Consider the following 19677-nt stretch of genomic DNA (forward strand, 5'->3'; position numbering starts at 1 on the left):
GACAGATGAACAGTGATCAGCAAAGCCTGAGGAGAGTACAGAGAAAAGAGAACCAGGAAGATAGTAAATCAAGGGCCACAGATGGACATAGGAATAAATTCTGATGCTTCATAGTTTGACTAGAAACTAATTGGTGGTTGACAGCAACTAATTGAATGTTTCAAAGCAGCTAATAGGGTTTCAAATATCTCTAACATAAACAAATAATACGTATCTGAGGCAACAGATATACCAATTATCCTAATAGGATCAACACGCACTATATGTGCATACTGAAATATCACACTACATCCATAAATATATACAATTAACTACTTTTTAATAAAAAAAATTGTGCTGGGGATATAGAGCTGCATACTAGGCAAGTTGAGTTCTTGCCTAGTACATGTGAAGCCCTGAGTTCAATGGATAATACTGCAAGAAATAGAGTTGTATTTTTTAAAAAAGAAACAAGGAGTCTGGAGAGATGATTATGGGATTGTATTGTTCTTTGCAGAGGACTTAAGTTCAGTTCCCAGCACACACGCTGGGTGGCTCATAACCACCTGTAAAGCAAACACCAGAACTCTGACACTCTTGTCTAGCCACTGTCAGCATCTACACTCATATGTGTGTGCACAGGCATGTTGTGTATAGGCACACAGATAAAAAAATACATTTAAAATAAAAAGAAATGAAAATAGTTAGGGAAGAGTTACCCATTGAACCCAGATTTTTCTTATCTGCATTCCTTAAGGAATACAATATAAGAAGTTTAACAAGAAGGAAGGCCCAAGTGAAGATGCTTCAATCCCACTTAGAAGGGAGAAGAAAATAATCATGAAAGGCAGAGGGTCTGGGTGGGAGAGGGGAGGGGGAGGGGAAAGGTGGGGGCAGGATTAGGTATGGGGTGGGGCACAGGAGAGAAGGCCAGAGGGCTAGGAGAATGAATGGAAATATGCAGCTACTGGGGGTGGGAGGTGGAGGGACCCTCTAGAAAGACCCAGAGACCTGGGATGTGAGAGACTCCCAGGATTCAATGGGGGTGAACTTAGTCAAAATGTCCAACAGTAGAGAGAGGGAACTTGAAGAGTTCACCTCTAGTAGACTTGTAATGTAAAAGACACTTGTCACAATATCCTAGTTACCTGAGTTCAATCCCTGGAAACCACATAAAGGTAGAAAGACTAACTCCATAAAGTTGTCCTTTGACCTCCATACACTCACACATGACAGGGCCCCAGTGGAGGGACAGGGTTACCAACCAAACCACAGTCAAAATTTCTGACCCAGAATTGTTCCTATCTAAAAGAAACACAGGAGGAAAAAATGAGCAGAGACTGAAGAAAAGGCTGTCTAGTGACCAGCCCAACTTGGGATCCATCTCATAGTGGGGGGGTCGGCACCAAGGCCTGACACTATCACTGAGGCTATGATGTGCTTACAGGCAGGAGCCTGGCATGGGTGTCCTCTGAGAGGCCCTATCAACAGCTGACTGAGATAGATGCAGATACTTACAGCCAAACATTGGACCTCTATTGTTGAATTTGGAGACGGATTAAAGAAGCTGAAGGGGAGAGCAGCTCTATATGAAAATCAGCTTTCTCAACTAAACCAGACCTCAGGGAGCTCCCAGAGACTGAGCCACCAACCAGGAGCATACACCAGCAGTTCCAAGGCCCCCTGACACATATATAGCAGAGGACAGCTTGGTCTGGACTCAGTGGGAGAAGATGCACCTAACCCTCGAGAGACTTAGGCCCCAGGGAAGGGAGATGCCTGAGGAGGGGGAGAGAGCAGCACCCTCTCAGAGGCAAGGGGGAGGGAGAATGGGTTGAGGAACTGTGGGAGGGGGGACCAGGAGGGGGGCAATGGGTGGAACCTAAATAAATAAAATAATTAACTAAAAAAATATAACACCATAGCAAGCTGTCTACATTGAAGCATTAATAAGTAATAATGAAGGCAATTCAAAGGACAGGGGGGCACTGAGTGAGTTATATATTAATATTATGTCAGTGTGTTTGAAGAAATTGAGCATACTTGGCTTTCAGTATCCTAGAAGGGAGGCTTCTGAAAGCCATCAAAAGGCAAGATGGTTTGACATTCTTGTGGGTAGCTAAGGAGTACATGAGAGGAGCTGTTGATGAGGAACAAGTTTGCTTCTGCATTAATCACATGGACCTCAAAACTTGGCTGTTTCAGAACATGTGGTGTCATGACATATCTTGATTAATGTCAACCTTGGAGCTGCTGCATACTTCTTTTGCGTTAACACTAGAATTTCATCAAATGAGAGCCCATCTTAAGGGACTGGAGAAGACTCCATTGCCCGTTATTGTGCTCAGGATATCTTATTTCCTTGTTATTAGATGACTCAAACATTTCATCCTTTTATATATATTTACTTTTCTTTTGGATAAAACTTTTAGCCTTTTAGTTTATTTTACATATTTGTGGGGAGCATGTATGTATACATTTGAGTGCATGCATGTGTGTATATGCATACATGTGTGTGCATGTGCCCATGGAGGCTGATGATATTGGGTATGTTCCTAACTTCCCATTATTTATTTATTTATTTATTTATTTATTTATTTATCCATCTATTCATTCATGTATTTACTTTGAGACGGGGTCTCACTATGTAGCCATGAATGGCCTGTAACTCACAGAGATATGCTTGACTCTGCCTCCTGAATGCTAGGATTAAAGGCATGTACCACCAAGCCTAGCACCTCACAGTGAACATGGAGCTCATCAATTCAACTAAACTGATTAGCCAATGAGGTCCAAGGATTCACTGGTTTGTTTCTCTAGTACTGGAGTTAAAGACACACACACCACTGCTCAGGTTTTACATGAGTTCTGGGGGTCCGAACTCAGGTCCTCTTACTTGCACACAGGTACTTTACTGAATGAACAATAATTCACTGTAGTGATTTAATTTTTTAAAATTATTTTTTACACAAAGGTATAACATTTATTATCATATTATTACCATTCAAACCAAGCAACAATTAAAATATGATTGTAGGTATATTCCTTATGACTTAAATACTTTTTAATTTTCCATACAACATACTTTATGAAATTCTTTCCTCTTTCCCAACTCCTCCCATACTTTCTTTCCCTATCCAATAAGCTTAATTTTAAAAAAAAACTTTATTTTTAAGTTGGAAAGGTAGAAAATATGATCATAATATATGAAGAAAAACAATAAAATGCAAGTAAACATTTTTTGCAGGCGAACAGTAATTGTTTATATTTATAAGGTACAATAAAGTTTTAATACTTGTATCCATCCATCACAGGTTGATCAAATCAGGTTAGCTAGCCTATCTATCACCTCAAAAATTTATTATCTCTTTGTGGTAAAAACACTTAACCATCCTTTCTTTTAGTTGTTTTAAAATACACAACAAATTATTGTTGGTTATCACTACCATATTGTGTGGCAAATCACCTAGACTTATTCCTTTTATCTAACCAAATGTCCCTTTTGACTAATGTCTCCTCTGCACATCCAGCCATCCACCAGTTGCTGGTAACCACTCTTCTTTTTTTTATATATATATATATAGTATATATAGTATATATATAGATATATATATATATATATACTATATATACTATATATATATCCGTATAATATATATAATATATATTTATAAAATATACGTACATTTTAGACATCTTTCAAATAAAGAATTATTATCTCCAAAAGAAATTTATAGCAAGAATACTGAAGGAATAATGGAAGTCAGATAAACAATTTCTCACAAAGTTCATTATTGGTGATACAGTTCAATTTCCCCCTTTTAGTTACAACTAAATGATTACAAAAGCTAAATACTTTGCATAACTAATTATTTGTTTAATGGCAAAAATTGATAACTTTGTTCAATAGAAAAATACTGAAGGTCATTACATCACTTATTTGTCTATGGTTTGAGTAGCAAATAAGCTCCAAGTGACAGCTGCATCTTGAGAAGTACTGTAAGCTCCCAGAGACATATCCACAGCACTGAAAATAAGGCAGGGACCTAACCCACCTGTTTATCTTCATGTTCCAAAACAGCCCACCCAAAACATTTACAATCTGGTAAATATTCATCAAAGTATTTCAAGGATTTTGAATCTTGAATTTGTTCATCCTGTGAATTTTCAATAGGATGGGGAAAGTCAAACACATGTACATGCTACCATCCTGCTGGAAGACAGCTTTGGCTTATTTCTAGGATGACAGCAAACAGGGCTAGTCTAGAAGAATCTCTATGTGCAGTCTTCAATGGCACAAAGCACACTTCCTAAAAACAACTTTCAACAGTCCTGTTATTTGCATTACACTTTGCCTATCTTAGGATTATTTCCCAGGAAAACGTCAATCACGAGGCACAGAACGATCAGGGCAGAGTCTCCTGGCTTTGGAGTGTTGGCAATAAGAGTCAGACATAGACTGAAGACTTTGGAAAGTAACTGTGCTCAGCCATCATAAATATGCCACCTCTGACTGGAATCTTCGAATATTCTACAAATGTTAAGTTAGCAAATCCTTTTGTTCATTTTACAAGGAATGGAAGAATTTACGCCACAACATAAAACTCTATCTACATGAAAATGTGAGCATTTACCTGGGAGTTATGTGTGACTCAATTCACTTGCATATCCCAGTCATTCTCTTAAGCCTGCTTGGGTAACCACTCTTCTACTCTTAAGAATGTGACACTTTCCAATTCCACATGGAAGTGAGATTGGACAGTAGTTTTTCCTCTTTGTTCCTAGCTTACTTCACATGTCATTCCATGAAAATTTAAATACTCAGATCCTCTGAGGAATAGCACAGGATAAAGTTAATTGTTTTAAGTTAAACTAAAATTAAGCTTTAAGATTAAGGTATAGATTTTAAGTATTCATGTATAAGAAAGCCAGTACTGAGTCATAGAAACAGTATGCAATAAATGGGTTCCATGTATTGTTGTATTATTTACAATGAAGAAAAACTGAAAAAAAAAAAAACCTCACCAATGGGATATTTTAGATCTACGGAAACATTTGACTAAACCATGACATTTAATGGGCTTTTATGAGGCATTTAAATGGCACTTATAAACAGGTTTATTCCGACAAGAATGAATGCTTCTATTACAATGTAGAGAACAAACGCAGGTTAACAGTGCCACACACAGCAATATGCATACACCCACATGCCTCCCTTAGGTGTTAGGAGGAGGAATTCTTAAGACTAGAAGAATATTTATGGTAGTTACTCCTGGGAAGTCTGATGAGTGATCCAGCACAGTACCTAAAAAAATACCCATGGAATCTAGGATCAATGGCCAAATTTTCTGAAATGGGAATGTCTTATATATCTGTACAATAGATGCATTTTCCCCAAGTTATAAAGCTTTATGATCTTCTATATGATGGCACCTGACAAAAACAAGCTGAATCATACACAGAAAAAACATGGGCAAGGGTTTTTTTTAAATGTAAATAGTATTCATCTTCAGAAATAGCTTATAGGGGATTTTTCCCTTCCAATAATGTTTAAGGTTTATTTTACTTTTTATTCGTGTGTGTGTGTGTGTGTGTGTGTGTATGTATGTATGCATGTGTCTGTGTGAGTTTATGCTCTCCATGTGCAGAAACCCAAGGATGCAATTGGATTCCCTGGAGGTGGAGATATAGGCAATTTTGAGCCACCTGACATGGGTGTTGGGAACTGAACTCAGGTCCTCTGGAAGAATAGCAGGTATACATAAGTGCTGAGCCATCTCTCTGTGCCTTTTTCTTTTATTTACATTTTGCATTTATTATAGGGCTGGAGAGATGGCTTAGCATTTAAGAGGACTTACTGCTGTTGTAAAGGACCTGGATTTGGATCCCAGGACCCACACACTGGCTCACAACCATCCATAACTCCAATTCCAGGGGATCCAATGTTACCTTTTCTGACCTCCAGAAGCACCAGGTATGTACCCAGTGCATATCCATACATGTGGGCAAAGCATGCACAAAGGTAAAATGGAATAAATAAATCTAAAAGAAGTGTTAAGTTTCCTTTACCAGTAGTGATTAAAGACTTACACAATACAGCCAACAGTATTGTCATAGTAAAAGGAGGCACAGCATGGTCCTTGCTCAACACACTCTAGTAAGTTTCTTGAACACAGGTAGCCAAATGTAGCCATCTCTCCTGGGAATCAGTCAAGATGTGTAAAATTATAAATCCTATATTCAGGTTAAAGCCAGGAGTACTACATCTGAACTCACTTCTAATTGTCTGTATGATCTTGGCTAGGATACTTAATCTCTCCTGAATAGGATGCTTCATCAGCATGTCTACAGAGCTAGTTTGGGCAGGATTACCCCACAAGGGACCATCAAGAGTTGTTTTACTTTTCCCATTTTCATTATAATTATTAAGGATAATTCAGGGTGTAAGGCTAATTATTAAGCCACAGGCAGTTGAATCTATTCAAATTGTGGAGTTGCTTTTGTTGTTTTATTTTTATTAAGAAGTCAATATGTGACTATTACATGGATATCATTTCCCCTTCCCTCTTCTACTTTCTCTAACTCCTTCCATGTCCCCCTCTTGGTCCCTAATTTAAACATTAGAGACATGGTCGAAATTACAGCAAGAATCAGGTAGAAGATGGTCCTGTGAGTTTTCCTCAAATTCTCAGACTTTTATCCTCTCCTTTGCCCTCAAATCTCCATGTCTCCATAGAGATATGGAATGATGTCTTTTCCTACTCTGAGTAAAAGTGACTCACCCTTTAGCATTCAGAGACCTATCCTTTGTTTTCTCTTGGTTCTTGCAGACCATACTGCTATTCCTGCTCTCGTTACAATATTTGATACTTATGTATAAGCCTAGAGATCCCTACTTATTATTCAAGAGAATTTTAAAGTATTAATTTATATTTATGTGTCTATGTGTATAATTGTGGGAGTGGCTTCTGGGTATGTGTGTATGCCCATAGAGGCTGGAAGATGGTGTGAAGCTGGAGTGACAGGCACTTCTGAGCTGCCTGACATGAATGCTGGGATTTGAACTTGGGTCCTTTGGAGGAGAAGTCAGTGGTTTTAAACCACTAAGCCAGTTTTCCAGGCCATGCAGAAGAAAATCCTATCATGCCTTCCTCCTAGTATAATATTTCTACAATTATAATAAGATAAATGTCTGTTGTTTATACTATTCTGCCTATAGTATTTTGTTATAGTAGCCTGAGAAAATTAATATACCATTAAGCCTAAAGAATGGAACATATTCTACCACAGAGGTCAACAATGGGGAGCTTTTGCTGTAAAGATCATTTGGGGTTCATAACCACTAGAAATATAGAGTATATCACAAATGAAAAATAGCATTCCAAGTTGCACATAACTACTAGAGGCTCTATCCACAGTTTTAGGACCTACATTCTGATGGTTTGATAAAAAGAAAAAAATAATATTATGTTCCAGTTGTCAGGGTGGCTTCTTTTCAAATGGCATTTACTATGATATGTAGTGAACTCTTGCCAGGGAGGACTTCTGCCTAAGGGGATAGATAGTATTATGTTTCTGAGATTCATCTGTAGGCTCCATAGGCTGAAGTATGAGGAACCACCTTGAAGAAATAGAAACTAGTCATTCCCAAGTGACTCTTCCCCAGATTCTAGAACACAGACCACACTTGTATAAGGAGGCAGAGATGTTGGCTCTTCCTTCCAATTGAGCTTTCTGATCTCTCATGCCAAGAGCTAGATACAGGTTTTAGTTGAAATGTTCTTCTATCTAGGGCCAGAAGCAAGCCTATTTTGAAAACACAGTAGGTGTAGTTTTAAAAAAGTTCTGATCCTTCCAAGTAGGGAAGCTGCAGCTGGTGTTTTGACAGTGCTCAGACTGTGGGTGTGTAAGCATTTTACAATGTCTATTTGTAAATGCCTTTCACTATATTTATAGCCTCTTTACAACAATGCTAATGAATTTCAGTTCTGAAAAATAGAAGAATTTCTGAAATTTACTGAAGCACATGTCTATGGTGGCTGACACCCAATGAGGATACAGCTCTATGGTATCCATTCTACCACAGTCTGTTCAACACAAGGATATCATTTTTTTTCCAGAAAGGGTGTTATTGAACTCTAAAAAAGAAAAAAAAAAGAGCTTACCCTTTCATCATTTATTGGCTCCTGCCAGAGTTTTATTTTTCTTCTGTTAAGTTTCTATTCCAACAACAATTAAATAAAAGGAGAACACAGGCTAAGGTTAGCTATCCATAGCATCATCTACCCAATGACACCAGAACAAGGCTGCCCAGGCTTATACTTCTTCCTTCTAAGGGTTCATTGTGGAAGAGGGTACAGAAAGGTTGTAAGATCCAGAGGTGATGGATGACTACAAGGGAAGTGTTTTCCTGGTATAGCAGGGCAAGCACATATGTGAACTCACAGCTGTTCTGATACTATGTGCGAGACTCAAGCCAAACCAAATCCTAGCAAGGGGGGTTAGTTGAGCATGAAGCCCCACCCCTAGCTGAGCAGTTGTTGGCACTTGATAGCTTCTAGGAAAGGATGAGTCAGCTTTCTTTAAGAGTGTGGCCCCTGGTAGGTTGACCACACACCACTGGGAGGTCACTTATCCAAGAGTATAGGAGCAGCACAAAGTGGACTTAATGGGTTTCAAAACCATAGGGCACAAAATGTAGTAAATAGAGAAGGGAGACGGATCTGAGAAGAGTAGAGGAGGGAAGTGAATAAATATACTCAAAACGTACTGTACAACATTCTCAAAGGACTAATAAAAATGAAAAGAAAATATGGAGCTAAGAAAGAAATTTAAATTTGAAATCAAAATGATTTTATTCTCATATATTTTCCTAGAACTTTTAGTTTGCCCTTGCATGATAGGTAACTGGATATCATAGAAGTCCCTTCATTTCCTTAACAGGGAAGCTAAATCACAGAGAAGGGTCTGGGTAGGGAGCAAATAGATCCTACGATCCCATGAAAATAACAGCAGCAGCTACTGCTTGTGCAATGACAATTACCTACTAGATACTGAGGCAGAATCCTTTATGTATGGAGCATTCCACCATCACGACCTGCCAGGAAGCCATTCACTATGCCTTGAGGGTCTCTTGTAGTGGTAGGTGGTTACCCCTACTACTAAGAGTGCTGTCATGGGCAGTATCTAGCTTTCAGTCCTTCCAGAGAAAGCCTTGGCTACAGAAAGCCTCATTAGCCAACATGGAACAGCTCAACTGAACTACTTTAGCTACAGAGCTCCTCGTGGGTCTCACAGACACTTGTTGAACCAGTATCACAACTTAACTTTCCCTCTGTCCAGTCCTGCTCCTACGATCACGGAGCCCTACAACAATCTTCACATTCTCCTGGAACAGTCTGATTCCCGTGGAACTGCTTGCTTTTTATTATATAGCAAAAGAAACTTCAGCTAAGTGAAGCTAAGTCACTTGGTCAATTTAACGTCACCAAAGTACTAAAGTGACAGGATGTAGATTTGGATCCACTAATTCTAATTGCAGAGACCAAGAGCACTTCTTTAAGCTGACTTATTTATTCACTCATTTATTTTAGACACAGGGTCTCATGTATCCCAGGTTGGCTTAGAACTTTCTATATAGTCAACAATGACCTTGAAACTCTGATCCTCTCGGAGCCACTGAAGCTGTTTTATTATTCAGCCTCTTGGTCTTCTAAGCAGAGAATCTGGCCTTGTAGACAGCAGGTCATCAATCATATCAGGCCGTCTATGTCACCCTAGTTCACTCCCAGTTGGGTAAATAGTTACTGCTTCTCAAGTTAAGAAGAACCAATAATTTAAAAAATGTACTTGGGGTGACCCATTCACCCTCCTTGGACCTGGGATATAACATAGGGCTCACGCATAGAGGAAGATGTGGAAGATGCACAACAGTGTGCAACCCTTGAGACCATGAACTCAGCCAGTGGCATGGCCTAATTTAGCCCCAGCCGGGACAGTTAAGCCAAGACATGTGGGATGGAAAAGGTGCTGAAGTGCAAAGAAAGCCAAAAGGAGCACACTAACAAATCTATGCCAGCACTACCAGCAGAATGACAGAAAGCTACCAAGCAGACACCAGTCTTCTAGAGCTATGTGGGGATGAAGCAAGAAAGAGAGGTTCCCACAGAGTAAGATTCTAAGTCCCTATGGTGATTTCATTAGCAGCCCCCTATCCTCAAAATGATATGCTACCATGATGCATATCTTTCAACTTTAGATGCCTAAAAATATTATGAGGCAGTGGGGAGAGTTGAGAAGGGATAGAAAATATTTAAAAAGCCCTGTTTCCTAAGTGCAGGCAACTACTAAGGCACACAGGATGAGTCTTCTAATTTTTACCACCTCTCATTCTACCTGGGATCTGGGACTTCATATAGATGGCTGAACCCATCAAATGTGAGATCACAGAGAAACTGCTTGAGTTGCCCTGTCTTCTTTCTTTCTTCCAACTGTGAAATCTTATTCATTATCCCTTTCTAGTGTACAACATATACATATTCCTTGCTCATCCCAACATCTTGGTCCAGTGATGCCTGCAAGACCTAAAAGCTGGTTAGTTTATCTCAACTTGGCACAAACCTAGACATATCTGAGAAGAGGGGATACCAACTGTGGAACTGTCTTTATCAGATTGCCCTGCAGGCTAATCTGTAGAGGCGTTCCCATGATTAATGACTGATGGGGGAGGAGGCAGATCACTATAGGCAGTACCACCTATGGGCAGGTGGTTCTGGATGCTGTAAGAAAGAAAGGTGAGTGAGCACTGGGAGGCAAGCCAGTAAGCAGCATTCCTCTTGATCTCTGCCATAATTCCTGCCTCCTGGTTCCTGCCTTGGCTTCCCTTCATGATGGACCTTTAAGCCAAAGAAAGTCATTCCTCCTCAAGTTGACCTTGTTCAGTATTAGATCATAGCAACGGAAAGCAAACTAGGACAGCAAGTGAACTCATTTCCCCTCCTCTCCTTGATCCCTACTTAATATCTCAGAACTTAGCTTTGACTGTGAATGTTGGGCAAGGAACACCCGCCTCAATTTTCCACTTTGCTACAGGCTTGCTTGTTCTGCTTATAGGTCCTGTGTAATCACAGGGTAAAAGGAATGTGTACAAGGCCAGGAAGCTGACTGATTGATAGTGAAGCAGGATCCAGATGGAAGATTCCTGGTGTCTAGCTCTGTCTTTTCCTATCATACATGAGATGGCAATAATATAAAGGAGCCTCCACAGACACATCTTTTATTCTTCAGGGGAGTTTTCTTTCTCTCAGGTTAGCAACTAAAAGGTGACTTATATCATGTATGAAGACAGTGAATGTAGAACGCAGCCTCCAGTAGCATTCTGCCCCACAAGATAGCAAGCCCCGGAGATGGGCCATTCCATAAAGAAGGGACAAAACAGGTTTCCTTTGTTCATCAAAGGAACAGCTTCCTGTCCTTTCCCAGAAACGTGCATCCAAATGCCCTGCTGAGATCTTAAAGTCTCCACATACCCATCTTATAGACAAAACATATCCTAGGCACCATAGACTTTGGGATTGAAAAAGTAGTCCCACTGAAGTATGGGAATTCCCAATTAATGCCAGGGACACAAAACCCCAGAGCGATTTCCCTAGCAGCTCTCTCGTTGCAATGCAAGTTTTCACCCAGATAAGCACAAAAACCTCTGCTATTTATAGACGGTGAAGGCATGTCAGAAGGTAATAGGGCATTTCTCACGTAATCCCTTTCCTAATCTCAATTCCTTGTGCAAGGTCTGTAAGGACACCTGGAAGTAGACCTCCCTCCAGATCCCAGATAGGGCATAACAAGCCCAACAACCCCTGAAGGGCAAAAGGGCAGACTTCATGTATAAGCCCCCATCTTGGTATTTCAAAATCGAGCAAAGGGCTTGAAAGAAGCTGAGCCCAGATCCTTGTCAGTGTCAGAGGGAGAGAGAACTCATCAGTGTGCAACTGTGAGAACAGTTTGTAGGGTGCCACTTAGAGGAAATGCATTAGAAAGGAAATAGCTGTAGGAAAAGCAGGCTAGAGACCAAATGGCACTGTGAGGTGTTGGTGCTTCCTACTGTCTTGCTGCCTTATTCTGACCACCTAGTGACAGGAAAATCAGTGTGACTCAGTGGGGGCAAAACCCTGTCACTACTGCTGGGTTTTGCTACAGCAAATAAATTTCACTGTTATATGTGGAGAGAGAGAGAGAGAGAGAGAGAGAGAGAGAGAGAGAGAGAGAGAGAATGAGAGAGAGAGAGAGAGAGAATGAGAGAGAGAGAGAGAGAGAGAGAGAGAGAGAATATACCAATGACATTCAGTCTGCACCAATGTAGGCATACCTACAGAATGAGAAGCTTCCCTTGAACCTGCTGGTATTCCTCTGCATCACACTTTTGCTGCCCTCCCTCCATTTCCAGACTCCTCCTGATGTTGACACTCTTTCTAGGGAATAACTATGTGCTTATAATCCCTGGTGGTCTTCTGGTCTACTGTATGAGGGTCTCCATGATTCTCCCTCCTCAGGGGATCCAGAACATGACCTGCTTTCTACTATATTAGAAAAACTCTTCCATTGAATTCATTAAAAGAACTGGGGGAGAAGTCAAACAGATTTGGTGATAGCTCTAAAGTTTCCATGCCAGGAATTAGGGTCTGATATACAGTGGTGTGCTTAAATTCTCCACACAAAGCTAGAGAGATGACTCAGAAGTTAAGAGCACTAGAGGACCTGAGCTCTAGTCCCAGCAGCCAAATGGCAAATGACAACCTTCTGTAAATTCAGTCCCAGGGGATACAATGTCCCCTCTTCTTAATTCTTGCAGGCACTGCCTATACACAGTGTGCAAACAAACATGCAGGCAAAACACCCATACACATTAAATTAAAAACAAAAACCAAAAAACCGTTTCCACATCTCACCTTAGAAATTCGAAAAGGAAAGGGTTTATTTCATCTTACAGCTTTTAGTCCATCATTCAGAGAAACTGGAAGAGGAAACCGGCAGCAAGAACAAAAGCAGAGGTCATAAGAGTGCTGTTTAATGGCTTGCTCCCCATCGCCTGTTCATCCACCTTTCTTAACCATCCAGGGTTACTATCGTGCCCAGTAAGCTGTGTTCTCTCACCTCAGTCATCAAACAGTAAAATGCACTACAGGTTTTCTGGTGGGAACATTTTCTCAACTTAGGTTCCCTACTCTAAAATTACTCTAGTTTTGTCTCACTGACATAAAACTACCCAGCATACCCTGATCTAAACACACACTCATATTTAAAAATTAATTTTTCAAAAGACAAGCCTTCATTCAAACTTGCAGAGAAGAAGGAAAGCACTAAAAGAATCACTTAAGGCACTATTACACATTTTCAAAAGAAAGCACTTCAGTAATCCAAATCCAATGACCTAAGCAGCCCAATGCATCTCTTACAGGCCAACACACAGAACATCTACATGTACTCTTTCACTAGTGTTTTTCTTCCTTCTAAATCAATAGGGTCACTTATACCCATTGGTTCACTTATACCAAAAGTGGGTCTTCTTAATGCTTTCCTTTGGTAGACACAGAGCCTATACACATCTCATGCCAATCAGTACCCAGAAGCTTATTTCCTGCTAAGTTGTAGCCCAGGTGCATAAGCAACCACGATGCATTAGTCAATATGACAAAAACATTAACTTCTATGCTGCTAAGTTGGTCTCAAGAGGCATAACTACCCTTCTCTAAGCACTTAGTTTACGTTTGGTACATAAACGCTTACTCAATCTTTGCCTCAACCTAAAACGACCCAAAGCTCATCAATCACTTATTGCTGATGTTTCTTGAAGATCCAGGGCTCCTGAAATCACTATAAGTGGGAAAAATGCAACTCCACTGCATCATCCTATCCTGTTCTATAATCCTCTCAGCAGAACCTCTAGTCCTCCACAGGAAGACTGCATAGTGCTATGGTTTCGGTATGACACGTGCCCCACAGGCTCGTGTGTTGAACACTTAGTTCCCATCTGAGATTGCTCTTTTGGGCAGCCTTTGGTAATGGGGGAAGATGGAGTCTACCTGGAGGAAATAGGTCACTGGAGGTGTGCTTTGCAGGTTCTTTTATATTCTTGCCCCCATCCCGGTCTTTCTGCTTTCTGGGCACCAGGAGTGAACAGCTTTCTGTTCCAACACTCCTGTTGACACAATGTTCTGCCTAAGTACATAGTGCTAAATGATCATAGAAGAGTCCTATCAAACCATGAGCCCAAATAAGTTCCTCCTGTCTTACTCTGTTTTGGTCAAGTATTTGGTCATAGCAACAAAGTAGCACTGGTTTGGGAGGTTATCAGACTTCTGCTTACAACCCCATGCCCAGCTTCTAGGATCACTTCTCTTTCACAGCCAATGGAAAGCATCCTCTGAGAGATCTGAGCCTTAGTAATCAACTTCCCTACATCTACTACCAACTTACTCAAAGGCCTGCGTTGGCCTCACACTCTCAATCACAAGCCAGAGTAAAGTCTGATAACTTAGCACTTCCAGATACCAGACAGAGCCTTAAGGTCATGTCAGCAGCCCTATCACTGCAATTTCACGATCATACCTCCCACCATCTTTCAAAACTCCCATCATCCTCTGGAATCCACATTATCTACTAAGAAACTGCTAAATCTGTATCTCAGCCTGTCATCAACAACCCACCATCCCTAACACAGTGAGATCCATCTGCAAGGATACTAGCTTAAAGAACCCCAGCCTTCTCCGTCTTCTCTTGTCATCTTCTTAATCCCCTCTCTATGATGGCCATCTGGGTGATTCATCTCCAACACTGCTTTTCCTTTCCCCAGTCCCCTTAATGCTTACAACCTTCATTCATTCACCTTCAGCCATCCACTATCATGGCCTTACAACACTGTGGCCTGTGTGAATAGATTCCTCTCCATAACAGTTTCATCTCTAGGACAGATAGTATTAGTCTCTCCTCTGGCCACAAACTCTGGTCCTCCCTTTTCAGCACTCAACTTTCCCCACCTCTCCCTTGCCTGCCTGCCTGCCTTGCCCCTAACAACTTGTAGCTGTGCTCTCCTCCCTTATATCTGTAGCACGTGTGTGTCCACCCCTTAATGCTTCAGGGTACTACCTGTTTCCTCCAGTCAGTGCCCATGAGCTTGCAGCAGGCAGCAGGTAACTCAATCTTCCCCTCTCAACTCAGAGCAAAAGTCCTCCTCTAGCTTCCTCATTCTTTAGAGGAAAAAGAAAACTGATTAGGTCTTAGGGTAGCTGAGTTGGTAAGGACTGACAAACCTGTTTTTGTCTAACCTCTAGCCAGCTTGCTTCTACCTCCCTTCCTTGGAGGCAAACACCCGCTCCTCTGGATTCCGGTTTTCTGTCTTCTACTAAAGTCAGTTTCTAGAGATGTCAACCTATTTCTCTTCATCAAGCTCTTAGATTCTTTTAGTTGTTGTTTTGTTTTTCCCTTTGGGCTCTTCTGCAGAGTCTGAGGCTCTCTTCAAGCAGAGGTTTCTGAATCTGTTTTTATTGTTATTAAGTTGATAATAGAAACTATTAAACCTATAACCACGCATAACTGTGTGTATAAGTGTGTGTGTATATGAGATATAGGTAGATGAAGTTAACTGAAATCTATTTATGTTCAAGTATCACGACAGCATGGACAGAATGTTTACTGGATCACAAGCACCTTTGTTATACGTTAGGTTACATAAGGTGGGCAAAGCCAGCTTTTAACGTGCCATGAAATTAACAACTGAAGGATCCCAAAGGCCCAGAGGACAACTGAGGCCACACTTTTAGCCTAGGGAAATTTTCTTATTATCATTCAACTTTCTCTTTGTTTCTTTGGCATTCCTCCCCTCCCTCATCTTAATTTAGAGTCTCAATTCAGAGTTCTGACTGGCCTGAAACTTGTGATATCCTCACTTCCATTTCCCAAGTGCCAGGATGATGACATGTGAGCCACCACTGTGCTTGGTGCTCACCATCTTAAAGTTAACCCTGGTAATGCTTTCTGAAGTAGCTTTTCATATTAAAACTAACTATGCACTTTCTAGAAATTAGACCATTCTTAGCAGTGCTAAAGGATGTAAAGACCCGAGAAAGACAGCAATCACTGTCACATCCTTACAATGGGCTTCAATTTGTTCAGACTAGACAAAAACTTCTTTGATGGTGCCCTTCTGGTATCCCTGAATAGAATTCTTCAGAACTAAACAGGAATACTGGAGCCCTATTCTCCCCTCAGATCCAGAATAGTGCCTAGCATACAGGAGGATCCTGGATGTACTTTTCCTCCATGGAGGTCTCTTTTCTTAGAAATACTTACTCCTGTTAAAAGACAGAAACCTCTTGTGGAAGTACGGCATGGCAGCAGCTTGCTGGCTGCTGAAGAGCCCTAGACTGGACCCAGCAGCTGAAGCCACAATGCTTCCTTGTTCTGTAAGAGCTGCCAATGAGGACTGTGTGTTCTTTTGCTTAATCATCTGTCTGTTAGCCTGCTGGCCATCTGGTCAGGTAAATCTTGGTGAAGATTTGTTTCATGCAGCACACTGCCCTTTTTGTAGAGGGACACTGGCCCAGAACTGCTTGAATACAGTTGGCACACTTCTACCACAAACAATTTGGCAGAATAAAACAACTTTACAAACTAATATATGCCACACTTTTCTAATGTAACTACTTAGCAAGAAGTATAACATGCATTAGGTACTAAGAGGCAATGAGATTTTCTTTGATCTTTTTATTATAATTATTATTATTACTATTTTGCTTCTTAAAATCCATGGCATACTAAGCTACTCTAAATATATGGAACACATGCTAAATAGCTTGCATAGAGGCTGAGAGGAAACACAGAAGAGGCAAATGGAATAAAATATAAGCACTGGAACCCCCACTTAAAGAACTATGGCATTCAACAAGTGGTTGTTAAATGAGCCGCTACCATATGCTCGACACTGTAAGGCATGTGGCAATGATGAAACACGCTCTTGATCTGCTTTAAATCCAGTAAAGTAGTCTGTGGGTGGGTACATCCCAAGTGGCATAGTATCAGCCCCAGCACCACGCTAAACATGAGGTGTCAGGCATTTCAAGAAGAGAGCAATAGTGAAAGATAAGAAAATTCTTCCAGAGGAGGCCATGGCACAGACATTAGGCTATACTAGCAGGTACGTTAGAGGTGGTCAGAGGAAGAGGAGAAGCACCAACATCAACTTGGGAGACTCTAAAACAGTGCTTCTCAGGATGTAGATTTCACCATCAGCAGCAGTAGCAGCAGCAGTACCTGGAAACTATTTGCAAATGCAAATTCCAGTATTGGGGATATGGTTTAGTTAGTAGCATACTTGTCTAGTATACACAAAGCCTTGGGTTCAATTCCCAGTATCACATAAGCCAGGTATGGTGCCATGTGCTTATGATCCCAGCACTAGGAATATGGAGGCAAGAGGATCAGAAGTTCAAAGTCATCTTTGCACTCACAACATCTTTAAGGACAGCATGAGCCACATGAGGCCTTGCCTTAAAAACAAAAACAAACCAAAACTAAAACCAAACAACAACAACAAAAACCCAAAATGTAAATTTCAAGTCTATTTATTTCAGGTCTACTGAGTCAGAACCACAGGATGGAATTCTACAATCTGTTTTGTTTATGTGATTCCCGAGTCTGCTCTAGTTTGAGAACCACAAAGTCAAGAAAGGCAATGCCCTTTTTTTCAATGGGTTCAGCAAGAACATGGGCCTTTCCTTCATCACCCTACCCTTTTGCACAGTAGTGCCTTGGGGATTCGGCAGTTACAGTGTGAGTAGGGGTTAGAGTAGCTCCATCTTTTTATAGCCTACTCAAGTGGCAGGACAATGTGAAGAATTTATGCTTCCCACTAGTTTATATATATAGAAAGCCTTTGTACACCCTCCTTGGTAGCCTGCCCTCCTACCTCACAAAGTAGATTTGAGAACTAGAGGCTGAGAAGAGCTAGGCAGACAGAGGAGGTAAATGTGACCTCTTGGGCCTGCTAGCTCAGCGAGGATGGCAAGCTTCCTCTAGCTTGCAAAGTTGTACCTATCCCATAACCACAGTGATGAGGGTAACTCTCAAAGACAAGGATGTAGTGAGAATACCACTGCTTGTTAGATTCGATCATTATAAAAAGCAGTAGGAGTATGTTAAAACATGGTATTGACTATATTGAAATGTGTGTAGTCCCTGAAGACCAACAGGACCTGTTAGTGTGTGGCCTCAGCTGTCTTTTTGCAAGCTACAATGTGATAGGTGATCTTTCTTGCTCGACATCTTCTCTCTATTTTGATAGCTCAAATTCTCTATAGCAGCACTCTGCTTGCATAACCTTTTCCTTCTGGTGTGTTAGCTTCTGGGATGAGCACAGCACTGATATGGCTGTTGCTCAAGCTACTGGGACCTTCAGGTGGCCTCATCACACGCAAAGAGCTCTTTATCATCCATCAGAAGAGGGTATGACACACAGGGATCTGACCAGAACATCAGAGGTCATAATCCATTTCACAAAGGCAGTGTTTCAACTGAACCTTGGTCCAACACCTACAGAATGCTACCTCACATGCTCTAGAGATGCCCATAGTCGTGTGCTCAGCTGGGCAGACTACCTCCCATAGACAGACATGTTTTCTGTATCTCTCAGCCGTCTAAGCTGTGAAGTGTCTCTGTATTTGGTCAGTGTTGGGAGGGCACTTGTTACTCTTATTATTGTGAGTAAATGGATCATGTGAGAACACAGATTCTTACAGATAGAATTCAATAGTTTCTTGTCTATACAACTCTGTAATGCACAATACCAACTCTGATTTTAGATTACCAATATATGTACCAAACAGCTCAGTGAAGAATTTGACAATGAAGAAATAACCATGTTGCTAGGCATGTCTTTGAGGGTCTTAGAGTTCAGAGACACATGCCCCAGGAAAATCTGTCATGCAGCTCTTGCACTCCACACCAAGCTATGAAGAGTAGACAGAGCCTAGGGCATAGCTCAAGGGACCACAGAATAGCTAGAGTTAGGAGACACAACTATAAGCCAGGCATGCAAAGATGTGCAAAGTCATCTAGGAGATGAAGGAGACTATATCACCTGCATCTCCAGTCTGCAAGGCAGGTAGCCTTGTTCTGACAAATCCCAGGAAAATACTCTGGCTTTGAGTAGGGTCTACATGACATGTGCCCAGTTCTCATCTATTGATCCACACCATGCTTGCTCCCCAACATCTTGTGAATACTTCCTCACTAGAAAAAAAAGTGACTAAAATCTTTAGACAAAGCTTGATTCCCATCCCTTTGCTGATCCCTGTGACCGTCCCATGCCTACCCGCCTTGGTGAGAATATAGCAGTACCTGGTGTGTGTCAGTGGGCCCACTGGTCGCTCGGGTCTTCTTGGGGGCAATGCACCAGGTCTGTTCAGAGAATTGGTCTTAGGTGGCCGAGGCTTTTTAGGTGGGATGGCAGGAACAGAAGGCTTCTGTAAATCCAGTTTTGGCTCTCTCTCTGGTCTTTCTTTAAGTCATTTTTTTGAGGAAGCAAGCACAAAGAAAACAGACAGACCTCATGTCAATGACAATATTTAAATATGCATTGCTTATTCCCTGCTTTAAAACACACACACACACACACACACACACACACACACACACACACACACA

The 19677-nt window shown here is 41.1% G+C and overlaps 1 protein-coding gene across 3 annotated transcripts in view; it reads right to left on the reverse strand.

Annotated features, from left to right (window-relative positions):
- The window catches only part of Sh3kbp1 (SH3 domain containing kinase binding protein 1), a 330974-nt gene that overhangs the window by 33098 nt on the left and 278199 nt on the right, over positions 1-19677 (reverse strand). For all 3 annotated transcript variants that reach the window (XM_028772689.1, XM_028772690.1, XM_028772691.1), the window contains one exon: positions 19372-19531. In XM_028772689.1, the coding sequence (XP_028628522.1) occupies positions 19372-19531 (160 nt within the window). The remainder of the gene's footprint in view (positions 1-19371; positions 19532-19677) is intronic.

Source organism: Grammomys surdaster, unplaced genomic scaffold, assembly GCF_004785775.1.
Source record: "Grammomys surdaster isolate TR1022 unplaced genomic scaffold, NIH_TR_1.0 217, whole genome shotgun sequence".
Lineage (NCBI taxonomy): Eukaryota > Metazoa > Chordata > Mammalia > Rodentia > Muridae > Grammomys > Grammomys surdaster.